This window comes from Pseudoliparis swirei, chromosome 3 (assembly GCF_029220125.1).
Source record: "Pseudoliparis swirei isolate HS2019 ecotype Mariana Trench chromosome 3, NWPU_hadal_v1, whole genome shotgun sequence".
In the NCBI taxonomy this organism is placed as follows: domain Eukaryota; kingdom Metazoa; phylum Chordata; class Actinopteri; order Perciformes; family Liparidae; genus Pseudoliparis; species Pseudoliparis swirei.
In genome coordinates, this window is record NC_079390.1 from 7,308,125 (window position 1) to 7,330,884 (window position 22,760).

At 43.1% G+C, this 22,760-nt stretch overlaps 2 protein-coding genes and 1 pseudogene across 3 annotated transcripts; 1 reads left to right on the top strand and 2 right to left on the bottom strand.

Moving 5' to 3' along the window:
* Positions 1–2,798: 2,798 nt before the first annotated feature.
* Positions 2,799–6,605, bottom strand: ccdc92bb (coiled-coil domain containing 92Bb). Of its 2 annotated transcripts, none has more exons than XM_056411842.1 (4): positions 6,383–6,605; positions 5,856–6,004; positions 5,703–5,750; positions 2,799–4,005 (listed from the first exon to the last, which is right to left on the bottom strand). In XM_056411842.1, exons 2-4 carry the CDS (start codon positions 5,983–5,985, stop codon positions 3,278–3,280), a joined length of 906 nt encoding a protein of 301 aa, XP_056267817.1. In that variant the 5' UTR covers positions 5,986–6,004; positions 6,383–6,605; the 3' UTR covers positions 2,799–3,277. The 2 variants fall into 2 exon arrangements, with proteins under 2 accessions (XP_056267817.1, XP_056267816.1); XM_056411841.1 differs by having other exon boundaries at positions 6,344–6,605.
* A 921-nt stretch (positions 6,606–7,526) lies between these two features.
* Positions 7,527–13,056, bottom strand: LOC130192024 (F-box only protein 40-like). Its single transcript, XM_056411855.1, has 9 exons — positions 13,009–13,056; positions 12,372–12,408; positions 11,680–12,232; positions 11,217–11,644; positions 9,512–9,691; positions 9,160–9,401; positions 8,916–9,047; positions 7,831–8,164; positions 7,527–7,742 (listed from the first exon to the last, which is right to left on the bottom strand). Exons 2-9 carry the CDS (start codon positions 12,372–12,374, stop codon positions 7,527–7,529), a joined length of 2,088 nt encoding a protein of 695 aa, XP_056267830.1. The 5' UTR covers positions 12,375–12,408; positions 13,009–13,056.
* Positions 13,057–13,513: 457 nt separating this feature from the next.
* On the top strand, positions 13,514–21,033 carry LOC130192007 (F-box only protein 40-like; annotated as a pseudogene).
* The last annotated feature ends 1,727 nt before the right edge of the window (positions 21,034–22,760 follow it).

A 22,760-nucleotide genomic window follows, 5' to 3' on the forward strand; every position in this document is an offset into this window, starting at 1 on the left:
AATGTAACCCCGTGTGTCGGTTGGATATCTCCCCATGATTGTCAATTCAAAATGAATTTCAGTTATTCCCGTATATTATTTGTATTTTATGTGAATTCAAATTGGATGCTTTGTTTTTATACTTGTTCTCCAATTGCTTAAATGTGACTATAACTCAGTGCATTTGGTGTATTTGTGCTTTATATAATACTAATAAAACATCTGTCTGTGACCTGTTGTGTATCACCAGGTGGATGCCTTGTTAAAACTTCAACTGCTGGACTCTGACAAAAACAACGTGGTCCAATGGTACCAGGTTTTCAACTGCAAACAACACATCTGTCTGGAGTTTGAGCACCTGGACAAAAGTCTTCACGACTTCATGAAGGACAGATCCTTCCAACCTCTCCTTCTGAGGGAAATCAGACCCATTGTCAAGCAGGTACGTTCTACTGCAGTTCTTAATTAATAAGCATATTGATGGGATATTGTTGCCCTTCTTAGGAAATGACTGACTTTAATAACCTTTCAGCTCACCAATGCACTTGTAAACTATTTCATGACCCCTGTTTTTGCTAAAGATTAGCTTGTTTTGATGGAGCAATTGCTCTGGCGGTCATGAACATGTATATATATAAACGGATTGGTTGAAACTCGCTGACTCCGTTGTCAGGTGGACTCAGTTTATCATTTATTTCATCTTTAATATACGTTTGAGTCCAATTTATTAATTCAATTGTAATGATTCATTTGCAGGCTCTCGATCAAGGGAATATTGATTCCTTTGAGAATCTGAGTGAATTTGAACTAATACTGATGCAACTTGATGGCTCACACATATCTGCACTCATTTTGTGCTAACATACACAAGAAGATATGTTCTCAATTATATGACGTGTATATATATATATATATATATATATATATATATATATTGTCATATGCAGACCGTATAGGGTTAATCCTGCCACAGTTTTGATGGACAACGTGTCTTTTTCTGTGTCTTTAATTCTATCTGCGTGACATCAACACATAAGATTTATCAACGTCCAATACACTTTGAATACATTATGTTATGTACATCACACCACAGGTTCACCTTGATATTAACACCGTGACACGACCACGGCTAAAAACTATTTGCTTCCCATCCACCCACCTGTACGCCTTTTAATGTTACTGTGCCACCCTGTGTTCACATGTAGGAAGTGCATGTCCCAATTCACCCGGTGTTTCCCTCAAAGATATAAGAAAGGCTCCTTTAGGTATCTAACCAAAATAAAACATACCACGAACCGGTTTTAACCAGTTTTGAGGACTCCTTGATGCAGCACTCCTAAGGCAATTAAAAGGACGCCAGTCATGTTAGATATTAAATTGTTTTTATGTGCAAATTCAAAATCCAAACGGGTAGACGGAACACACAGAGAGTGAACTGAATATCCTGTAAACACATCCCAAACACCTAAACAGATGAGAATACCCACACGTGTGTGTGTGTGTGTGTGTGTGTGCTTCGTACATTAATGAATTAATGCATCTTGTCTAGAGCATTGTAGATGTCATCCTATTTTATTTGTATAACTGTCATTCATGTTTATTTCACATTTTGTCATGAAAAAAAATGAAAAAAAGAAACACGCAAATATGGATTCATATATGTGGATGGATTATATGTTTTAGTACACCTAATTTTCCTTTTAATAAAATATAAATAAAATGTTTTGTATTTCTTTCCTCAATTCATCTGTATATTTCCCTGTTTACTGAACAGATCACATGCCAGTTTAATTTATTTTATATTTTGCATCATTCAGTGGACTGCTTTACGTACATCATGTTGCAAATAAATATGTAAAGTTAAGAAAAGTTAGATTGCAAATGAAGGATAGTCAGACTGTGAGTCATCACGATCTTCCAGCACACATAGTTAGAGTCCTCTGAACTCTTCACATCATCTCTCTTTTAATATTTAATATAAGCCTGTAAGTTCAGTTATATTTGTGTTTTGAACTGTATGAGTATATGTTTTCCTTCTTTCACTTCAACACAACCCACACACCTGGATACACTTTATTTAAATCCCTGGGTTTGGTTGTACTGCCTGTGTGGGACATAAGAGCTTCTGAGCGGCACACAGTGCCAGATCCAAGAGTGGGCTGTGAACCTTATGCAGATATTTAATATTGTATTGTGTAGAATTCAGTGCAGATTAGTATTCTGATCTGTTGAAAAATTGTTTGACCTCTAAAACATTATTATGAACAAAATTATATAATAGCTGTCATAATTTTCTAAAACCGAAAGTGACATTTCAAAATGGCTGGTTTTGTTTGACCAACAGTCCAAAACCCAAAGATATTCAGTTTTATAAATATTATTATAAATGGGCAAAAGCTGAAATATGGATAATATCTAGTGTTTTTGCTTGACCGATGACGTACATGATTGATTTAATGATTGTTATTGTTGTTTAACCACTCGATTGATGTGATAATCGTTTCAGCTCTTCTATAATTTGAGTAATAATGAAAACATTATAGATTTCAGAGCAGATAGCCACACAGGCCTTTCTGCAGCCAATATTTCTCCATGTCATTGAAGGGGAAGCACAGGTGCAAATAATAACATCAACGATGGCTGTATTCCATTTAGCTGTGACAGTCTCATTGTTCACGCTGGCTCACGCTCACATTGTCACGGCTTACTTCATCGGACAGAACAGAGCCATCACCAGAGCGATTAGTGCTTACGAAGTATTTCTGTGATCAAGACTGAAGCGCTTAAAGCACTGAGACCAAAGACAACAACACACCAGAAATGGCACATTGCATGAATTTAATAAAGTGCAAATCATACAAAATGTCCCCAAGCCTTCTAGACTGACTTTACAAGCCTGGAAAGCAGCTGTTGCAGTAAGCAGGTTGCCATGTACGTCAACAGGAAGGTGTGTTCAAAGTATTCATGGCGAGGCTAATTACAAGCAACAGCTGTGATCAACAGAGGCACAATCAAAAAGGCATCCGCATGAAACAGGACCACGATTCAGCTCTTTTTTTTTTAACCAGCTCGTATCTTCACATTTTCAAAGTACATGTCGTATCATCAATGTGACAGTTTAGGTGAATACATTGTCGTGATCACACGCTCTTGTGCAACTCACTTCTAAATATTTAACTCACTTCCTGAAATCTACGGACAATCACAAAGGTTACATCTTGTCTTACGCTTTTTTTTCTAGAATAGCTGCTTCAGTTGTTGCTTGATGTCGGCCAAAACGTTGTCTCTTCCTTCTTCATCACAGAGCAGTTTCTCCCTCTCCTGCTCCCATGTCCACCCTCCTGTGCACCCGGCCGTCCTCAATATCCTCCCACTCGTCCTCCACCCCCTCTGCATTCTGTGTTCTGATTGGTTGGTTCAAGCGAAGGAGGCGATATCTCAGTGGCACTAGGAACAGGGCGGGGTCAGGCATGTGGCGTGGCTTCTGCGGCGATGTCACTCTCTCCTGGGGGACACAAGCTCTGACCCTCTCCTCCCTCGTGCTGACACGCCTCTTATGTCTCGCTTCTGGTTGGCTAGGAGTGGCTGGCGGAGGCGGAGACAGGAGCCAGTCTGAGCCCTCCCCGTCATAATCTTCATCATCCTCCCCATCGTCGTCTTCTTCTTCTTCTTCATCCTCATTCTCTTCTTCCTCCTTTCCTCCGGGCTCCTCCTCTCCCTCGGCCCCAGACTCTGTGCTCTGCCCTTGCTGGAACAGTTTTAAGCGCGCGGCGTGGAGCTCGTGGCAGAGGGTCGTCGTGGTGACGTTTTGCCGTTGCAGCTCCCGACTCAGTAGCGTGATCTTGTGACTGCGGCGTTTCAGTTCCTCCAGGAAATGGCGCTCTTCGTCTCTCAGGTTCCTCCCCAGTGTTGATGCCCGCGCCCGGCCGGCCCGCAGCTCGCCACGCGCAGCGACCATGATGCACTGCTGGTCCTCGAGGAGACGCTGGGCGGCCTCACAGCGTGCGGCCAGCTCCGCTTCTTCCTCTGGGAAACATAAACAAATACAGACTCATTATAGCAAAGAAACATACAATGATGAAGATGTTGAGGGGGTTATTGTATCCACTAGGATGTCATCATTATGTCTGTTTTTCTATCCTCCAGATCTCTTTCCATATATTTTTGCTCTCTCATATTACGTTTCATACACTTTTCTTTTCACTGTGCCTTTCTGTGCTCCTTCACTTGCTTCATCACTCAATCCTGGCTAGATAGATAAATAATACACACATGTACAGTAATTGATTTCCCTTTAAGTGACCATTATACATTTGGGGGCCAGGCTGGTGCCACATGCAATTTTAGGGGGGCCAAAAACATGAAGCACAACTGTTGCATACCACCACCACCCTAATAGCTTTGGTTCTTCAAAAGATTAATGATACACATATAACAATAAGCACAAGCATACTCATTCAGTGTCAACATTTATTTTAGATATCGCTCCCTATTAATGATTATAATCTGGAGACAAATGGGTGAAAAAAGAAAATATATCCGATGGACTTGTTTGATCTGTTGCAGATTAAGTTTGAAATCACAGTTTTGAAGGTTCCCAATAAAACCCAGAGCTGGATTAAAGCACTAAATACAATTTGCAATCCACGTCACTCAGAACAAAAATATGCAACGCCTAGTATAAATGTAGCTTTGTAGGGAGAACCAGCGCTTTAAATCCAACAAAATGATGTTTCTGGAACATATTATATATTATATATTACTACCTGGATCTCATTGATTTTAATTTGTGGGTTAACAAACAAAGTCAGCAGTTTGCTGTGACTGACTGAATGTTACTAATGATGTTGTTTACAAGGAAACTGTATTGAATGTAGATACATTATTTGAAGTCTTCATAACGTTAGTATGGTGCCAATACCAATCTGGCATATCGTCTATACCTATCAATTCCTATTTATATCTATAGGCAATGATTGATTGATACATATACACTACCGTTCAAAAGTTTGGGGTCACTTAGAAATGTCTTTATTTTTCAAAGAAAAGCACTGTTTTTCAATAAAGATAACATTAAATTAATCAAGAATACACACAATACATTGTTAATGTGGTAAATGAATATTCAAGGTGGAAGCATCTGGTTTCAAATGAAATATCTCATAGGCCCATTTCCATCAACGATCACTCCAGTGTTCTAATGGTACATTGTGTTTGCTAATCGCCTTAGAAGACTAATATCTGATTAGAAAACCCGTGCAATTATGCTAGCACAGCTGAAAACAGTTATGCTGGTGATATAAGCTATACAACTGGCCTTCCTTTGAGCTTGAAGTTTGTAGAACCAAATTAATACTTCAAATATTAATCATTATTTCTAACCTTGTCAATGTCTTGACTACATTTTATTTTCATTTGATAAATAAAAGTGTGACTTTTCATGGAAGATACGAAATTGTCTGGGTGACCCCACACTTTTGAACGGTAGTGTACCTGAACAGCTTCATAAAATATGCTGCAAAATATAAACAAATGAGTATAACATGTAATAGTAATGCAAATACATCAAAAGGTTAATCAAGATGTACTGTAATAATGTTGCATGGTGTCATTGTACCCGCTTCTATCACGAGATCCTTGTGCATTCTCCTCCTCTGCACAGATGTTGTGCTTTCCTCTCCATAACTCCTCATATAATTTCCCACGTTGTCATCATGTCTTACCTTCTGAGCTTCTGTCAGGAAACCTGGAGTCCAGCTCATAGCTCAACTCTGCAGCCGTGAGGAGGAGACGCACAGCAGACAGAGAAAAGGTCAGACCGATAGTTCACGACACATAAAGAGAAGGAGAGCAGCCGGTCGCTGCTATACACTGACCATGACAGCGCTTCCTCAGGTGTGTGATCTCCAGCTGCAGACCCGTCAGCATGGCCAGGTGCTCCTGCTTCAGGAAGGCGATGCCTCTCTCCACGCAGGCCACCTGCTGCTCCAGCTTCCCAGCATCCATGGCTGCACCCCTCCACAACCTGCACACAGATGCAGGTATAGATGGTCTTGCATTAAGGGATCTCCCAGTGCAGCTGTTGTGTGTCCAATTTGAGGACTGGCATAGAGCAGTGCTTAAATACGCGTAGGCCTACCAAGTGTCTATTCCATGGAAAGTAAATACAATCGCTTTTCTCTATCAAGCTGGAGTGATGCTCCATCTGTTAGTCCGCTCGATATTCTATTTACTCCGATTTTCTGCAATAGCTTTATAAGGTAATTCTTTCATGACCCTATTATCGAAATGCCTACACAATCTTTTTTTAACCCCATCCAGGTGTAGTTCTCGTGTCATGCACCGTGGCTCGTTCGGTGTCTACCTGTAACTGTGCGCGTGGCCCACTGTGCGCGTGGCCTACCGTGACGCGGTGTCCTACTCAGCGCGTCTCTCATGGATCCTCGTGTCGCCTTGCTCCCTCTGTCCTCGATGCAGCAGAGACCGGAGAAAACAAAAGACTGGTGCAAAACCCGCGCGGCGCGCGTCGTGAGCGCTCACGTGAGCCGTTTCCCACGACCGCGTGAACGGATCCTGCTGCAGTCTGAGTGGGAATAACCTCCTCATAACCTTCTGCTGGTACGTGCAGTGCGGCTGCTGTACCAACAACAAAGCAGTCCTGTATGAGGGGTGATCAGTGCCACGGAGCAGCAGCAGCAGCAGCAGCAGCAGCAGCAGCAGGAGGAGGAGGAGGAGGAGGAGCTCCATGGAAGTGATGCTATAACAGCTGTTGCAAGCAAGAAAGTCACAACATTTTTGTTTTATTCCTTAAAATGATAGAGCACAAGTCTCGTCCCACCTCTGGGAAACAATTTATGTCGAGATTTGCTCTTCATCTGTCTTTTGTAAATGATAATTATCCAAATGCTTTACTTATTTAGTATCGAAATGTGTTAAAAACACATGTAAACATACAGTTACAGTTAAAGTACTGGATTCACATTAATTATATTAGCAAAACGTACTTAAAGTATCGAAAGTAAAAGGCCTGTTTATTAAGATTGGCCCATTGCAGTGTGTACAATTATTTTATGTTAAGTATTAACAGCATCTAATTATTACTAATTATTATGTTGATTGGTGTTTCGATCAATAATGATGCACTATTTTTATTCTATGTTAATTTAAAATTTGCTAAATAATTTGTAAGCATAGCTTTCAAATACATGCAGTTGAGTAAAAAGTATCTCTTCTGAAAGAGGTAAGAAGTTATTCGTCTTTATCAACGTCTCAACCAAATGATTAATCCTTGCAACTCTTATAAAAGATTTCCATCTTAATTACATATTTGTTCATACAAACATGTTGTATTAAATAAACTATAAGGCTAATTAAATAATCTGAATATTAGGTTGATTTCAAAGAAGAGGAAAACTAGAAGTTCAAGTTTATTTGATTGGCTTTGTAAAGTGACATCACCCCTATATACACATGTACAGTGTAAATTGCAATCAGTGTCAATAATACACAAATTAATTCTGAAACAGCAGGTACAATTAAAACATTTTTTATTGTTGCAATCTGTTTCTTGCAAAATGGTCGACGAGGCTCTGCCTCTCCTCCTGGCTGCCCTCCTGTCTGTCACTCATGCCCGAGAGGGCAACAGGGTCACTGTGCAGAGAGGTCTCGTAGTAAGGACAGACTTTTAGATGGACAGATATTGGAGGGATGTCTGCCATATGCCACGAATCCACTGAGGAGAAGAGGTGACTGAACTCCCATACCTGGAGAGAAAAGGAAAAACATGGATCACACAGTTAGTATGGGATGGCTGAAAATGATAGATTGGATGATTTAGTACGCATATCTAACCGGTTTGGCTCTCCACTTGGCTCCTCCGTGTGAGTCGGTCTTCTTCTCCCAGCGCAGGGTGACCATCCCTCTCTCCTGCAGCAGAGAGGAGCTCACCTGCCTCATCAGCTGGGACGCCAGAGCCAGCTGGGACAGGGACAGACTGTCCAGGAAACGGGCCATGTGGCACAGCACCTCGTAGGGCAGCGAGCTCAGAGAGTCCTCCCCTCCTCCTCCACGGCCTCCTCTCCTCCTCCGAGTGGCGGAGGAGTCCACTGAGCTCCCGGACGCCTGGGAGTCGTCACCTCCTGAGGCTGCGAGTGTCGGACGCAAGTTGAAACTCCTCAGCTGCCGACTGTCGTGATGACAATATAAAGCCCTTTATTCACTTCACAAAAGCAAGCCCAGTTTCTGAAATGTATTTGTTAACTCTCGGCCACCCCGTCCTAAAGCTTAACCAGCTTTATAGTTTATTTTATTCCAAATGGACCGTCATTTACTACGTGTTGCTGTCTTGAGGACGACTTGAAAATAGGTTTGAGAACATAAACCCATGTTTACAACGTTTTTTGAGGTAATAAATGAAGTGAGAAGTAGGATAATTATCTCATAGACATCTATATAATCAGATTTATTTTGCAACCAGAGGAGTCACCCCCTGCTGGCTGTTAAAATGATGCACTTCTGCATTGACTTGACTTGCCACCTGGGGTCAACCTGTTGAATATAAGTCCTATATTAAAAAATCTCTGCGTTACGTGAAGCAAATCTCAAAGACTGCATTTTTTATCTGCGGGGCAGGTATAGAGTCTATATGTACAGATTGTAAAGCACTCTGAGACAAATTTCTAATTTGTAAAAATGGGCTATACAAATAAACTGAATTGAATTGAAATTGAATTCATTCTCTTTTCGCTCTGTTTTGTTTTCTACGGCAACTGTCGGGCTCTTAACCTGCTAAAATGCATCATTATGTTCACTAACTGCGTCTGTCTGCTGTTTGGTCATGAGCGTACATAACGCTCCAACGTTTTATGATCATATTTAACGGTACATCGTGGACCGAAGTATTTGAATCCGGACCGATGGATGTGAAACGTGCTCACTCATAGGAGACGGTGGCTCCATGTGTGGAGGGCTGAAACCTCCTCTGGCTGTAGGTGCATCCCAGGTAGGACAGGGGGCACCTCTGCTCAAACCATCCACTCAGACTCGTCTGGATGTCACTGTGGACGTTCCTGGAATGGACATGGGAAATCAACATTCATTCACTTTAATATTACTCTTTTCTTTCTCCATTACACAGAAACAAACTCAGTCAAACACACCCGAGTGCAGCAGAACGGACACCTGAAATGTGAGGGGAACTCCCGGCGGTGGAAGCTGTGACCGCAGAGGAAGGCGAAGACGCAGCCGGCTCTGGTGTTTCTGCTGTTCACCCTCTCCGACTGCAGCTGCAGACGAAGCTTCGGCGGCCTGTCGACGACCACCTCGGCCAGGGTCGTCCCCGCTTTAAATGGCGCCGCGCGGAAAGCATGCGTCTGCGTCGCCACGTCGACGTAAAGCCCGTCGTAGGCACTCGACTCGCTGATCTGCATCGAGAAACGATTGATCGCGATATTCATTGGGTAATAAATGTCGTGGCTGCTACAATGAATTCAGCGTCACGTTAAATACACCGCCGTGAATATATCTGACTGACCTTGTGACCCCTGACCTCCATTTCGGCATAGCCCAGCAGGGTGGCTGCTGCTTCATCGCTGAAGCCGTCCTCGACCTTGAACACCAGGTCGGATGTGTCCACACCGCGAGGCTCGCTGGGAGGCCGAGAGGTGTCGTAGTGATGAGCCCGCCGTTGGCTGTAGTGATAGCCGTCAGGGATCTATTACAGGAAGAAATACTTGTTTACATAAGTCGAGAGAGTAGAGCGAACACATCTTTTTTATAGATGATTATTGGGTGAGGCTGCAGTGTGTTTTGTTTGGGACTCTTTAGGCTTTAACCCTTGTGTTGCCTTCGGGTCATTTTGACCCGATTCAATATTTAATGGAGATGAATGCAGTTTCACTCAGTTCGGTATTCGCTCTGTGACCCAAAAAATTACTGTGAAAACCGTCTATTTTCTCCTCCTGTGTGTAACAGAGGTTCTGGAGTGTGAGTTTTGCCCGTCATCGTTTTGGCATCACATCAGCTAAATTATTGCTAATGGCGCTGGGGCAAGGGGGGGGGGCAACTTCAGTGAATGGCACTTTAGAAATGGAAAATCATACGAATCCCTGAGGAGTGCCTTTTATTATTAACAGGGGGTTTACACCTATTTATTTGAGAACCACTGGTTCACACAAACGTGTGGTTAGCAAACAAGTACTGTCTGTGTCCAGCCTCAGCCCAGTTAGTCAAGCTCAATGGACCACAATGTGTGTACAACTGTATGTCAACGCTGATCAACTAAAGTTCAGAATACCTACACTACCGTTCAAAAGTTTGGGGTCATCCAGACAATTTTGTGTCTTCCATGAAAACTCACTTTTAATTATCAAATGAATTGAAAATTGAATAGAAAATATAGTCAAGACATTGAGAAGGTTAGAAATAATGATTAATATTTGAAGTATTAATTTTGTTCTACAAACTTCAAGCTCAAAGGAAGGCCAGTTGTATAGCTTATATCACCAGCATAACTGTTTTCAGCTGTGCTAACATAATTGCACAAGGGTTTTCTAATCAGATATTAGTCTTCTAAGGCGATTAGCAAACACAATGTACCATTAGAACACTGGAGTGATAGTTGATGGAAATGGGCCTCTATACACCTCTGGAGATATTTCATTAGAAACCAGACGTTTCCACCTAGAATAGTCATTTACCACATTAACAATGTATAGTGTGTATTTTTGATTAATGTTATCTTTATTGAAAAAAACAGTGCTTTTCTTTGAAAAATAAAGACATTTCTAAGTGACCCCAAACTTTTGAACGGTAGTGAATAAGTAAACACTTCAACCATTTAATTTATGACAACATTCAGGCTCGATGGGTAGTGCACTTTTAGACCATGTTAAAGAGAACGTTGAATACTAAACTCGTACTAAAAGCATTTGGTCAAAGAGCTTGAGCATCCCAACAATGTTCCTCCACTTGTGCATTTTAATAATCTCTGTTCAAGGAAATATCGTCACGTCTGAGTCTTATGACCATGACTGACATTTGTGGTATTCATTTTCATTGTTAACTTTTTAGAATGAGCTTTTTCCTGCTGTACTAGAAACCCAACCATGGATTGTGTGTACCCTCACACCCCGACACAGGTGTGTTACCGCTAAGGTCTGCTGAGATGTAAGCTCGAAAAAATAAGTATGTCATCACGAAGGTTGATGAAAACTGAGAACAGTAAATTAAATCATCACCTTGAAAGAGTGCAGGGTCTGGACTGGGATCGGCTCCAGGCTGCCGTAGACAAAATCGTCTTCCCTCGGTGTACAGGCGTTGATCTTTCCGAAGGTCAGCAGCATGCGCCCGTGATGCATCACGTACATGTTGAACTCCTGCGGGCTGAGCTCCTGCCTCAGGCGCTCCAGCACCCCCTCATGCCACGGGGCCTGTCCTGTCTTATCTTTGTCTCCAAGAAGCTTGACCTCCTCACCGGGCTTTGGATTGTCCTGGTTTGCCTGAGCAACGGCACAGCCGCCTTTCTCCATGCCGAACATCATCTCACACATGTCGTAATTCCCTTTGCTGATGCCCGAGACTTGGCCCACTTCACCGTTCTGCGGAGTCACGTCGTCGACGTTAAGAACAGCTGCGTGAAGAGAAAGAACAGAGATTACAATGCATTCTTTGTGTGTTTTAAATTAGAGATATGTGTTTCACCGTTGTCTGTGACACCATTGACAGACCCTCCTCCTATTGCCGTCTCCTCTTTCTTCCCGTCCTTTATTTCCTCCTCGTCTGCTTCGATCAGCTCTGGAAAGAGAGGCTTCATTTTCAGGCGATCATAAAGGTCCGACTGATCCACGAGGGCCGTGGCAAGATCCAGAGGCTGCCCCTGCCCCTGGATTTCCTGCAGCACGGTCTCCTGCAGGGCGACGTTTTCGCATGGGTTTGTGTCATCGGTCGGCCAGCGGAGCCACTCCATGGAGCAGCACACGACGCTGGCCGGACACGCCTGGAGGTGAGCGGCCTGCGAGGAGCGGGGCAGGTGGAGCGGGCAGCCGTAGTCGGCGTTGAGGCAGGGCACCCTCACGCTGGGGCAGAGCAGCAGGTGATCCTCCTCTTTACAAAGGTGGAAGAGCGCTCCACAGTGGAGGCGGCAGGGGATGAGCGCACAGCACACAGAGACCTCCACCCGGGCCCTGCAGCGCCGGCTGTAGCAGGAATCACAGTGGACATGCTGTCGCGCCCTGGAGGCCCGAGAACGCTGAGTCTGATTGGATGAGAAATTAAAAGAGAGGAGCTAAGATTAAGATTTACAATATAGAAACACTGAATCATAAACATTGTGGATCAAAGCGGTATTAAACTTTAATTCAACAAGAACTCGATGTGGAATGTCTGTCACTCACCATATCTATAGGATGCTGAATCGGCGGTTTTGTAATCCTGCAAATAAAATACAGAAATTACACAAAGATTTATAAAACCATGTAATGTTAAATACCCTAAATACTAATCACATGGGCAATGTCACTATTATCGCTAAAAACAATGCAATGTTTGCCTGCGATCCATCATCATTCGTCACATATGTCAGATTATTATGACCAGGTCAAATAAAGAATGATAATTTCCTTCCGGATACATTTTTTATATATTTGTATTATTATACAAGGCCAGCTCGGCCTATTAAGAATTTGAGGCAGGTTTTTTCTGTGTTGTATATTATATATCTCGTCACACAACACACATTAATGGAATGCATCAACGTTTGTTCTTCAGCTTGGCCCTAAAAAAAAAGAAGCATTTAAATGTATTTATTCCATGTTCTCACTCAATGAGGAGCTGATTTTAAACTAGAGGCCTATATAGTTGTTCAAGTAACTCAGACGAGCTCTAGAATCAACTCAGAGGTTTTACTTACACAGTTGTACAACTGGTCTCAGAAGCTTCACATTACTGTTTTGCAATTTGAAATAACAAAAATAAAAATGTTGAACACATTCTCAAGGGGGGGATCAACTAATATCCCGTCAAAGCTCTTACCAAGGTGCCACCGCGGACGTGTTGCTTCCACCTTCGTTGCCTCTGGTCCCCGTGCTGCTTGGATACTGCCAAGTTAAAATTAGCCAAGAAGCACCGAGTACCCCCCCCACCCCCCTTCAGTTTCTGCAGTGGGTCACAGAGCAATCAGTGTTTCTTCTGTTTCAATGACAGCAATGAAATATTCAATGACAATGTTTTTGATTGAATCTCCACTAGAGGCCACTAGTTTGGATGCTAAGACTCATGTTGCTCTCTGCAGGTGGAAATTCATAATGTGCAAAGCAGCACATTATGAATCGGAGGGGAAGGAGGCGCGAGAGAGTTCATGATGTAACCCACTGGTAACCCAAACCGTGTTTCTGACCACCTGTGTAACATTTCTCAGTCAGTGCTCGGCTCTATTTATAACCCAAACACACACACACAAACACACACATAAACACACACACACAACGCACAAGACGGAGTACAAGGAGTACGTTTCTCTGCTTTCTCTTCTCTTAGAGTGGTCACCTTAAGTCTGTAATTCTGACGTCACACCCCTCTGCTGGCATCCGGCCATTCTGTGATGACACTCAAGACTTTGACATTCATCGTCTCTTTTTTTCTTTGCAGGACCTGTGGGATCTGAAGCATGGTATGGGTATATTTGGCATCTTTAAGATCTAACATTCAGTTTTCCACTTTTATTTTCCTTCAGTTGTTACAAGGTTGTTACTTAACCCTTGTGTTGCCTTAGGGTCATTTTGACCCGAATCAATATTACACCCTCCCCCCGCTTTAGGATTAATTTGACCCCATTCAATGTTTAATGTCGGTGTTCTTTCGGTAGTCAACAAACAAACATAAAGTGCCTCACACTTAAACTTGGAAAACAATATTAATTCTAATAATTTTCTGGAGGTTTTAATTGCTGGCGTCAAATTGAACCCAAAGGGTAAAATATGTTAGTAAATATAAAGGTAACAGGAGGGTGAAACATTGAATCGGGTCAAAATGACCCAAAGGCGGGGGGAGGGTGTAATATTGATTCGGGTCAAAATGACCCTAAGGCAACACAAAGGGTTAAGGTAATTGTATTTTACACTGTTGACAGTATCACCCACGGCATATAATCTGTTTTGCCTTTTCATTGAAGCTACAAGATGTTTATCCAAAGTGAAATATTCAAACCCACAATTCCATGTTTATTAACGGCTGACCCATTTCATCAAATTCCCAGAATCTTTACTAACAAGCAAAGAATCTCTCTGTTCTTCACACATATCTCACATCTGATCTACTTCACATTTAGCTGATGTATTTTTCGGCACCTCGTGGAATAAGCTTTCTTGAAATTTGGTGCAATTTTCAAATGTGACACGTTCAATATTAATAACCTTTGAATAAACAAAGAAACAGACTGTGTAGCAGAGGGGGCGGAGCTTCAGGGCTCTGTCGCCCTGCATGTCATCTGCAGCCGGCCGACATTGACCGTCCCATTGACTGCAGTTCCCTTTGACTGCTGAATATAGCTTGCTAACGCCACATGGATGCTGGCTACAGGAACAGCCCCTCGCTGTTGTGTCCATCTATGCCAGACTCACTTATAACACGAATAACGTTGTCGCTGATCAAATAATTATGCTCAGCTGGGCCGGTCCACCTGTGTGACCTTTGGCTTGTTCTGAATACTACATTTTATTTTACTGGCAGACTGTTCACACATCATGTGTTCACAAAAAAATATGATTTAGTTATTTTGGGGTTTAATGAGTTTGCATAGTCATATTCAATATGTGTACATCTAAAACTATATATGTGTTTATTCGCCAGTTGCTCATCTCGTCTAACAATTAAGTCGACCCAGAGTGTATTTCACTGGTGTTTCTGTGTGTGATGTATTGTGATGCAAATACTGTTTGTCATGACATGTGTATTGCTCAGGAACTAAGGACGCAGTGTTCAGTGTCACAGTGTTTCAATTAGTTTTAAAGCAGCAACACCACCGGCCATGCAGTCAGCCTGTTCTGAAGGCACATATCCAAAGGGCCCGAGTAGAGATTAGAGCCCCGTGCTGCTTTTTAAATCCAATTAAAGATGATTTAGTGACTTTCTGTTTTGCTTCTGAAAATCAATCTGTTACGTCATCTTCCTTTCTTCCTCCCTAAATCAGACTCAGCGTTCTCGGGCCTCCAGGGCGCGACAGCATGTCCACTGTGATTCCTGCTACAGCCGGCGCTGCAGGGCCCGGGTGGAGGTCTCTGTGTGCTGTGCGCTCATCCCCTGCCGCCTGCACTGTGGAGCGCTCTTCCACCTTTGTAAAGAGGAGGATCACCTGCTGCTCTGCCCCAGCGCGAGGGTGCCCTGCCTCAACGCCGACTACGGCTGCCCGCTCCACCTGCCCCGCTCCTCGCAGGCCGCTCACCTCCAGGCGTGTCCGGCCAGCGTCGTGTGCTGCTCCATGGAGTGGAACCGATGGCCGGCCAACGACGCCCATTCTTATCCAACCACGGAGCTGCATCGAAACCTGCTCAGGGGAAGAGAGCAGGGAAGATGTCTCGACGTGGCCATGGCCCTGAAAGACCAGGACCTCCTGTTTCACTCCATGAAGATGAGAACACTGTTCCCAGAGATGACCCAGAGTGCGGAGAAGGACGAGGCAGAAAAGAGGGGAGAGAGGAGGAAGGAGAAGCAGAAGAAAGAGGCGGCAGAAAAGGTAGCTGTGAAGGAGGCCAGTGATCACACTTGGGAGTCTTCTAACGGGCAAACCCCTGGTGAAAGAGAAGAAGAGGATGAAGATGAGGTTGACGTTGCCTCTGAGCAGGAGCTAACCCAGGAAGAGAGAGAGGCTACTGCCAGGGGCACAGGAGTTAATGCTGATCTGTTGGAGAACTACAACGCCTGGGAGAGCATGTTCAGTATGGCGATCGGTGGCTGCAGGAACGCTGGAGAGGCAGCGATGGCAACCAGAGACCAGGGGCCTTCCACAGGAGGAGGAGGAGGAGGCCCGGCCCCTCGGTCAGAAGAAGAGGAAGCACCAGATAGCCGTATGGATGCCTCCACATCCTCCTCTTGTCTCGCCGAAAGACTGAAAATAAGGGATTTTGTATACGGAAAGGTGGAGCCGATGAAGATCATCATTGTGCGTACCTTCAAACCCCCGAGCAGCTTCCATGCCAAGCAGGAACGCATCCGCAACCCTAATATCTACAAGAGGGAACATCGAGCTGTGGATACGAGCGACCTGGGGGTGAGGCTCGAGGAGATGCCCGTGTGGGAGGAAGTTCAGGTGAGAGAGATTCATCCTCCTTGAGATCTTTTAAATCCATTCCACCTCATGTTATGACACAATGTCCTCGTTTTGGTCGTTATTGGTTGTTTAGGGGAAGTGGAAAGAAGCAGTGAACCAAATATATACACTACCGTTCAAAAGTTTGGGGTCACTTAGAAATGTCATTATTTTTCAAAGAAAAGCACAGTTTTTTCAATAAAGATAACATTAATCAAGAATACACACTATACATTGTTAATGTGCTAAATGACTATTCTAGGTGGAAACATCTGGTTTCTAATGAAATATCTCCATAGGTGTATAGAGGCCCATTTCCATCAACTATCACTCCAGTGTTCTAATGGTACATTGTGTTTGCTAATCGCCTTAGAAGACTAATGTCTGATTAGAAAACCCTTGTGCAATTATGTTAGCACAGCTGAAAACAGTTATGCTGGTGATATAAACTATACAACTGGCCTTCCTTTGAGCTTGAAGTTTGAAGAACAAAATTAATACTTCAAATTTTAATCATTATTTCTAACCTTGTCAATGTCTTGACTATATTTTCTATTCAATTTTCAATTCATTTGATAAATAAAAGTGAGTTTTCATGGAAGACACAAAATTGTCTGGATGACCCCAAACTTTTGAACGGTAGTGTAATTTATTATAAAAACACATCGTTTTATGCTAGAAAAAATCAACACCGTGAGGGTGAACCGGAACATAAAGTCTTAAGCTGTAAACAAAGTTTAAGAAGACGCTAAAATGCACAAGCAGAGTAATAATGATCTGTGGCCTAACTCACTATGATTGACACTTATTAAACTTGCCTTATATCCCGGTGCACCACAAGCTGTTTGTGAGGGTGTTAAGATACGAAGAATACTTATTCGTCATTTCACATGCGACAAAGAGTAGACAAACAGATGCTGCAGTGAACGCATCTTTAATGTGATTCATCTTTTATTCACAAAACTAATCAGATGTATCAATGATGGAAATATCAATAAGTATAATTAAAACAGTACACCCGATACGTTCCATTTGTTTTCAGAGAGAACACACAGACAGTGAATGCTCAGAGGTATTCAGTGCTGTAATGTTCAACTCTCAGCTCTGATGTTTTTTGATGTGGCTCTCAGGCGTCTCTGCTGTGCTCCCTGGAGAAGGAGCAGAGGGGTCACCTCATCGCAGAGAGCAAATGCACCGATGGTCTGTTACAAGACGAAGGCACACAGACCTACAACTTCTTGTCTGCTCCTTTCCGGAGGGAAACGTCGCTGGCTGACCTGACCGCTGCCAAACCGCTGGAGCTGCACCTCCAGCTGCAGGTGGAGAGCGTCAATAGCCGGCACCACAAGGCCAGCTCGGCCTTCACCTTCCTCTGTGGACACACCTTCCAGCGCAGAGAATACGGCAAACATTATAAGTGGGTTTTCATATTGTAAAAAAAAAAAACTAGAATGGGCACTCGGTAGAGCGCATACCTTCGCATATCACAAGATTGGGCATTGAATTATGAACATTTTGGCATTAGTTGCATGCCAATTGGATAAAAATTGACCGTGCTATGGTAAAAAGAAGATGTTGACCTTTCCATGAGCTTGACCTTTGACCCGATTAATTATCCTTTGAGGCCAATGATTGCCTCTATGGGGGATAAATAATTCCCTCAAAGTTTCTTCACAATTTAAAAAAGGTGCTTTGTGGAAGGTTTGATGTTAACACGCAACATCACAATTAATGTCCCGAATAATACATTGTGTCACATGCAGGAACGTCCACAGTGACATCCAGATGGGTGTGAACGGGTGGTTCGAGCAGAGGTGCCCCCTGGCGTACCTGGGATGCACCCACAGCCAGAGGAGGCTGCAGCCCTCCACTCATGAAGCCACCGTCTCCTACAAGTTAGATCAAACAGTTTATCTTTATTATTGTGTCGTACTGATTCACTTTTGTTTGGGGGGGTAACACCTTAAAGCTCTATATTCTGCCTAAGTTCACTTTAAACTTTAAACTGTAATGATGAGGTGCTTGTGTTCAATGTCCTTATCCACCACAAAGATATTCCTGTTTTAAGTGAAACGTGTAATCCGGAAAACAGAAACTGTAAAACTAGAGCAGTGTCACGACGGGATTAGGGTGGACCCAAATGCACGACTCAGGAGACAGATAATGCTGATAAAGATCCTTTACTGAAAGTATTGTCAGGAATGGAACAGAGCGAATAAACAAACACACAGTGGAACGCTCAAGGGATCGGTCTGAGAAACACAAGACAATCTGGCAGTGGACAAGTGGAAGTGAGGGAACCTGAGTAGACAAGGACTAATGAGGGAATGGCCAACAGGTGAGATGGGCATGAAGACCAGGTGAAGGGAATGAGGGACTAACGAGGGAGTGATCAGAGGCAGGTGAAGGGAGTTGGACTGACGAGATGGGAAGCAGGATCTGGAATGACATGATAGTTCGTGACAGGATGAAAACAACTAATACAAACAGGAAGGTGTGGAGCTAAACTGTTAGAGCTCTTCAAGATGACTATGCTCTATTTAAAATAAACTTACTATCACAAATATCTGACAAGTATTTGGAATGAAAGGGAGTAACAGTTTAGCAACGTGTTGCTTTTTGGAAATGTACAAAACAATGTTAACCCTTTCTGTGGAAAACCCCAAATAAAACTCATTTACATTCAAACTAATAATCTTTGAAATGATAGAGAATAAAATCACCTCTACTGAAATAAGCAGAACACGTAACGCTATAGATTATAAACACCACGCTAACATAAATGGGCTACGTTAAAAAAAATCTTACCACTGAACTTAATTCCTCTCATCCCTCTTCCACTATTTCACGATAGATACTCAGATCAACTCAAAAACCTAGACACTAGCTTCTCAACTCGACTCAACGACTCACAGGAGGGCCACACACATTCCTAAAATTAGAATAATGCAATTCCTGGTACAACGGCCCTTTCCGGTGTCCTATAGTCAGAGGACCCACAGATGTCCTGGTCACTGCGGCGTTTGGTCCAAGCTCACGCTCAAATAATTTACTAGTCGCTCAAGCATGCTTCCCCACGATGTCCTTTAATATTGTTAAACTAATCTACGAGTTGTATTTTTCTTTCTTTATTAAGCTAACTTTTTTAATTGCCTCACTGAATTATTTCCAGTCAACCTTGGGAACTGACTTGTTTAAATCTCTTATCTTTACCCAGGGGCAACACTTTCTTCAAGTGTCATCATTACTTCTCTGTTATTGTTCACCAAGTTCCCCTGCAGATAAATCACAGTCATGCCGGGCGGGAAACAAATCGAAATGAACCTTCAAAGAACTCAGTTTCAATTTCTCTTCCAGCGAAGACCTCGGCTGTCTCAGCCTGCGTCCCACCATCCATGTGTCCCCAAGCGAAGCTTCCCAGGCGTCCGGGAGCTCAGTGGACTCCTCCGCCACTCGGAGGAGGAGAGGAGGCCGTGGAGGAGGAGGGGAGGACTCTCTGAGCTCGCTGCCCTACGAGGTGCTGTGCCACATGGCCCGTTTCCTGGACAGTCTGTCCCTGTCCCAGCTGGCTCTGGCGTCCCAGCTGATGAGGCAGGTGAGCTCCTCTCTGCTGCAGGAGAGAGGGATGGTCACCCTGCGCTGGGAGAAGAAGACCGACTCACACGGAGGAGCCAAGTGGAGGGTGAAGCAAACGGTAAGGGTCAGGGTCATTGAGGATATTTACCTGTACTGAATTCAAAAATTACAATCTTCATGACGTTTGGATTTATTGCAGGACTGTTGTATTTGACTGCATTAGTTTGAGTTATGTGTACCTAATAAAGTGGACACTGATTATATGAAGTAGTTGTTCCTCAGTTAAATGCTGCTTACAATTGATCCAAAATCTAATGATCTCACCTAATTATAATACACTATTTTTGATATCCAAGCACATTTGATAATAATGTAGTAATTTTACATTACTAATAAACCTGAGTACTTCCTTTGTAGAGACCCCAAGTTTTATAACAGCTAAATATGTCAAACAAAATGTGTCCTTCACTGCCTTGAAGAGCATTTAATATTTGATTGAATCCAATTCCAGCCCCATTTTAGGAGGATATTAAATGAAAATATAAGACTGAATATTGAAATATTTCTCTCTCTTCTCTCTGACTTCAGGTTTGGCAGTTCAGCACTTTGTTCTCTCCTGTGGACGATTGGTGCTTCCAAAACTTCCCGTCCATGTCGGAGCACCTGAAGGTGTGTCCGTACTACGAGAGAGAGTCCAGGACGGAGAAGATCCACCTGCCGCACGTCGGAGAAGAAACGAGCCAAACCAAGAGGAGCTGTGAAGGTCCCGCTCTCACGTGCTCCAGCAGAAGAGGGTCGTGATGTAGAGTTTGCTGCTTTGATCTGTTATTATAACACATGCAGTTAGTTGCATGTCGCCTCATTTAAAAATAAAGGAAAAAAATAAGAAAAACATTGGTGATCTAAATACTTTAGTTTAGAGAATTGAGAACAAACCAGGACCATCTACACATAAGAAAAGCTGTCCCTTATTGTCTTTGTAGACTCTTTGGAATAACACAACCTGAGTAAATACTTGAGCGGTCGTACATCCGAAGAACTGAACTGAACAATAACCATATTAATTAATCAGTGTTGCAAAAAAAATGCACAAAGAAAATGAAATGCTAATAATGTCAGAGATGAACGTATAGTTTAGGCTGCCGTTGTGCGATTCTTCTATTTCTATGTCAAACTCACAAAAGACATTTGCTAAATTGTGTTTCACCTTTACTTTTCAGGATCTTGAGTTTTTGTCTCTTGTGTCCTGTTTTATTTTGAAGTCCCCGTCTCTTGTGTCCTCTGTTTCCCTGCACTTCCTGTCCCTGTGATTTTGTGCCCTGTCCCTGATTGTTTCCACCTGTGTCCAATCAAGGAGAGAGAGAGAGAGAGCGAGCGAGAGAGAACGCCAACAACGTTCCACATAAACTTTAATCTTCTTACTCAAAATATCAAGTCAAACACGCACAAACTAAACAGAACAATCCAACACGGGAATGAGACAAACAGGGTTTGAATACACAGGGGAGGTGCAGGTGATTGGACACAGGTGGAAACAATCAGGGACAGGGCAGACAATCACAGGACAGGAAGCGCAGGGAAACAGAGGACACGAGAGACGGGGACTTCAAAATAAGACAGGAAACAAGACACCAAAACTCAAGATCCTGACATTACTTTACTGGTAAACATGAGAAGTTACAAGCAAAACACTATAATTTATAGGGGTCCTCAGGTCCTTAAACAACTGCTCAACTTGGAGTACGTTTCGATTGGGCGTCTCTAGCGGCCGCCGCTGGTGTTGTGTGTGTTGGGGAAGACGTCGGCCCGGAGGATTCTGTAAAACAACATGTTCATGATGGAGATGAGACTCAGGCCGACCGACCCCACCGTCAGGGCGTAGCGAGACACACATTCAGTGTGAGCTGCCAGCCAGCGGGTCATCCTAGCCAGCGTGCAGACACGAAACAACAATAACCTGCAGGCCGAGGAAGAACACTGAGAAACTCTGCAAACACCTTTTTTTCTTACCGATATCACTTCAAGGCTTCAAGACTTCATGGTTTTTATTTGCCATTTGTGCCTAGACCAACCGTCCAGACCCTTTGGAAATCTAGTGCAGTGCTCTCCAAGTCAACAGTTTAGAAATAACACTATAATAAGAAAGAAAAAAGAAAATATATAAAAGAAAACACTCTACGGAAGAAGAATGTAGAAGAACAAGAAAGGTGCTAGTATGTACAGTTTGGGATAAAGTTTGAAATGATTAGATAAATAGTAATATTACGTCACATATTGCACCTGATAAGTGTAGTGAGGTAGTGTTGGGTTATTTATTACACATATTACAAAAGTTTCACTATGACGTCACTAATTGCTTTTTAGAGGTGCTTAAAGGCAGATTTAGTTATTGTTGGACAAATCATATTGAACTGATAGATATATCATCCTTCTATAAATCTTGAAGATTTAACCTTTTCAAGATGAACTAACAGTTTATTAGGAAAGATGACTATCGATCATTAATTTAAATATTATGTATATCAGCATATGACTTAACATCCACTGCAGTGGCCGAGAGGTTCGGAGCAGGAAAGGTCATCACGAAGAAAGAGGCTGAGTATGCAACACATGTTCTGTTCTTCTTTGTTTCCATCTTTGGATAATGACATCGTCTGATGACTGGAAGGATCACACACGGAGAGAGCTCTGTGACTCGAATGCAAACGTATTGGCGACATATGCGGGGAACAAACTGGAGCTGACCAGTGCATTAAATGACGTGAATCCATGTTCTCTCTTTGCCCGCTGCCCGGCAGATCAGATGACCTGAGCTGGCTGCAGCTGTCCCAGTCCAGACGTTCCTCTCTCCTTCTGCTCAACACGGCTTCTGTACAATGTTGAAAAGCAGCCATTGACATCGGTC

Excerpts from the sequence above, each read along its gene's own strand:
- LOC130192024 (XM_056411855.1), bottom strand. Across the intron at positions 11,645-11,679 it reads CAATGGTGTCACAGACAACG|AATGCATTGTAATCTCTGTT; the intron begins GTGAAACACATA and ends AAACACACAAAG. Across the intron at positions 9,692-11,216 it reads AGACCCTGCACTCTTTCAAG|ATCCCTGACGGCTATCACTA; the intron begins GTGATGATTTAA and ends TTCCTGTAATAG.
- ccdc92bb (XM_056411842.1), bottom strand. The coding sequence starts at position 5,985 with ATGGATGCTGGGAAGCTGGAGCAGCAGGTGGCCTGCGTGGAGAGAGGC. Across the intron at positions 5,751-5,855 it reads CCTGAGGAAGCGCTGTCATG|AGTTGAGCTATGAGCTGGAC; the intron begins GTCAGTGTATAG and ends TCACGGCTGCAG. Across the intron at positions 4,006-5,702 it reads TCCTGACAGAAGCTCAGAAG|AGGAAGAAGCGGAGCTGGCC; the intron begins GTAAGACATGAT and ends TATGTTTCCCAG.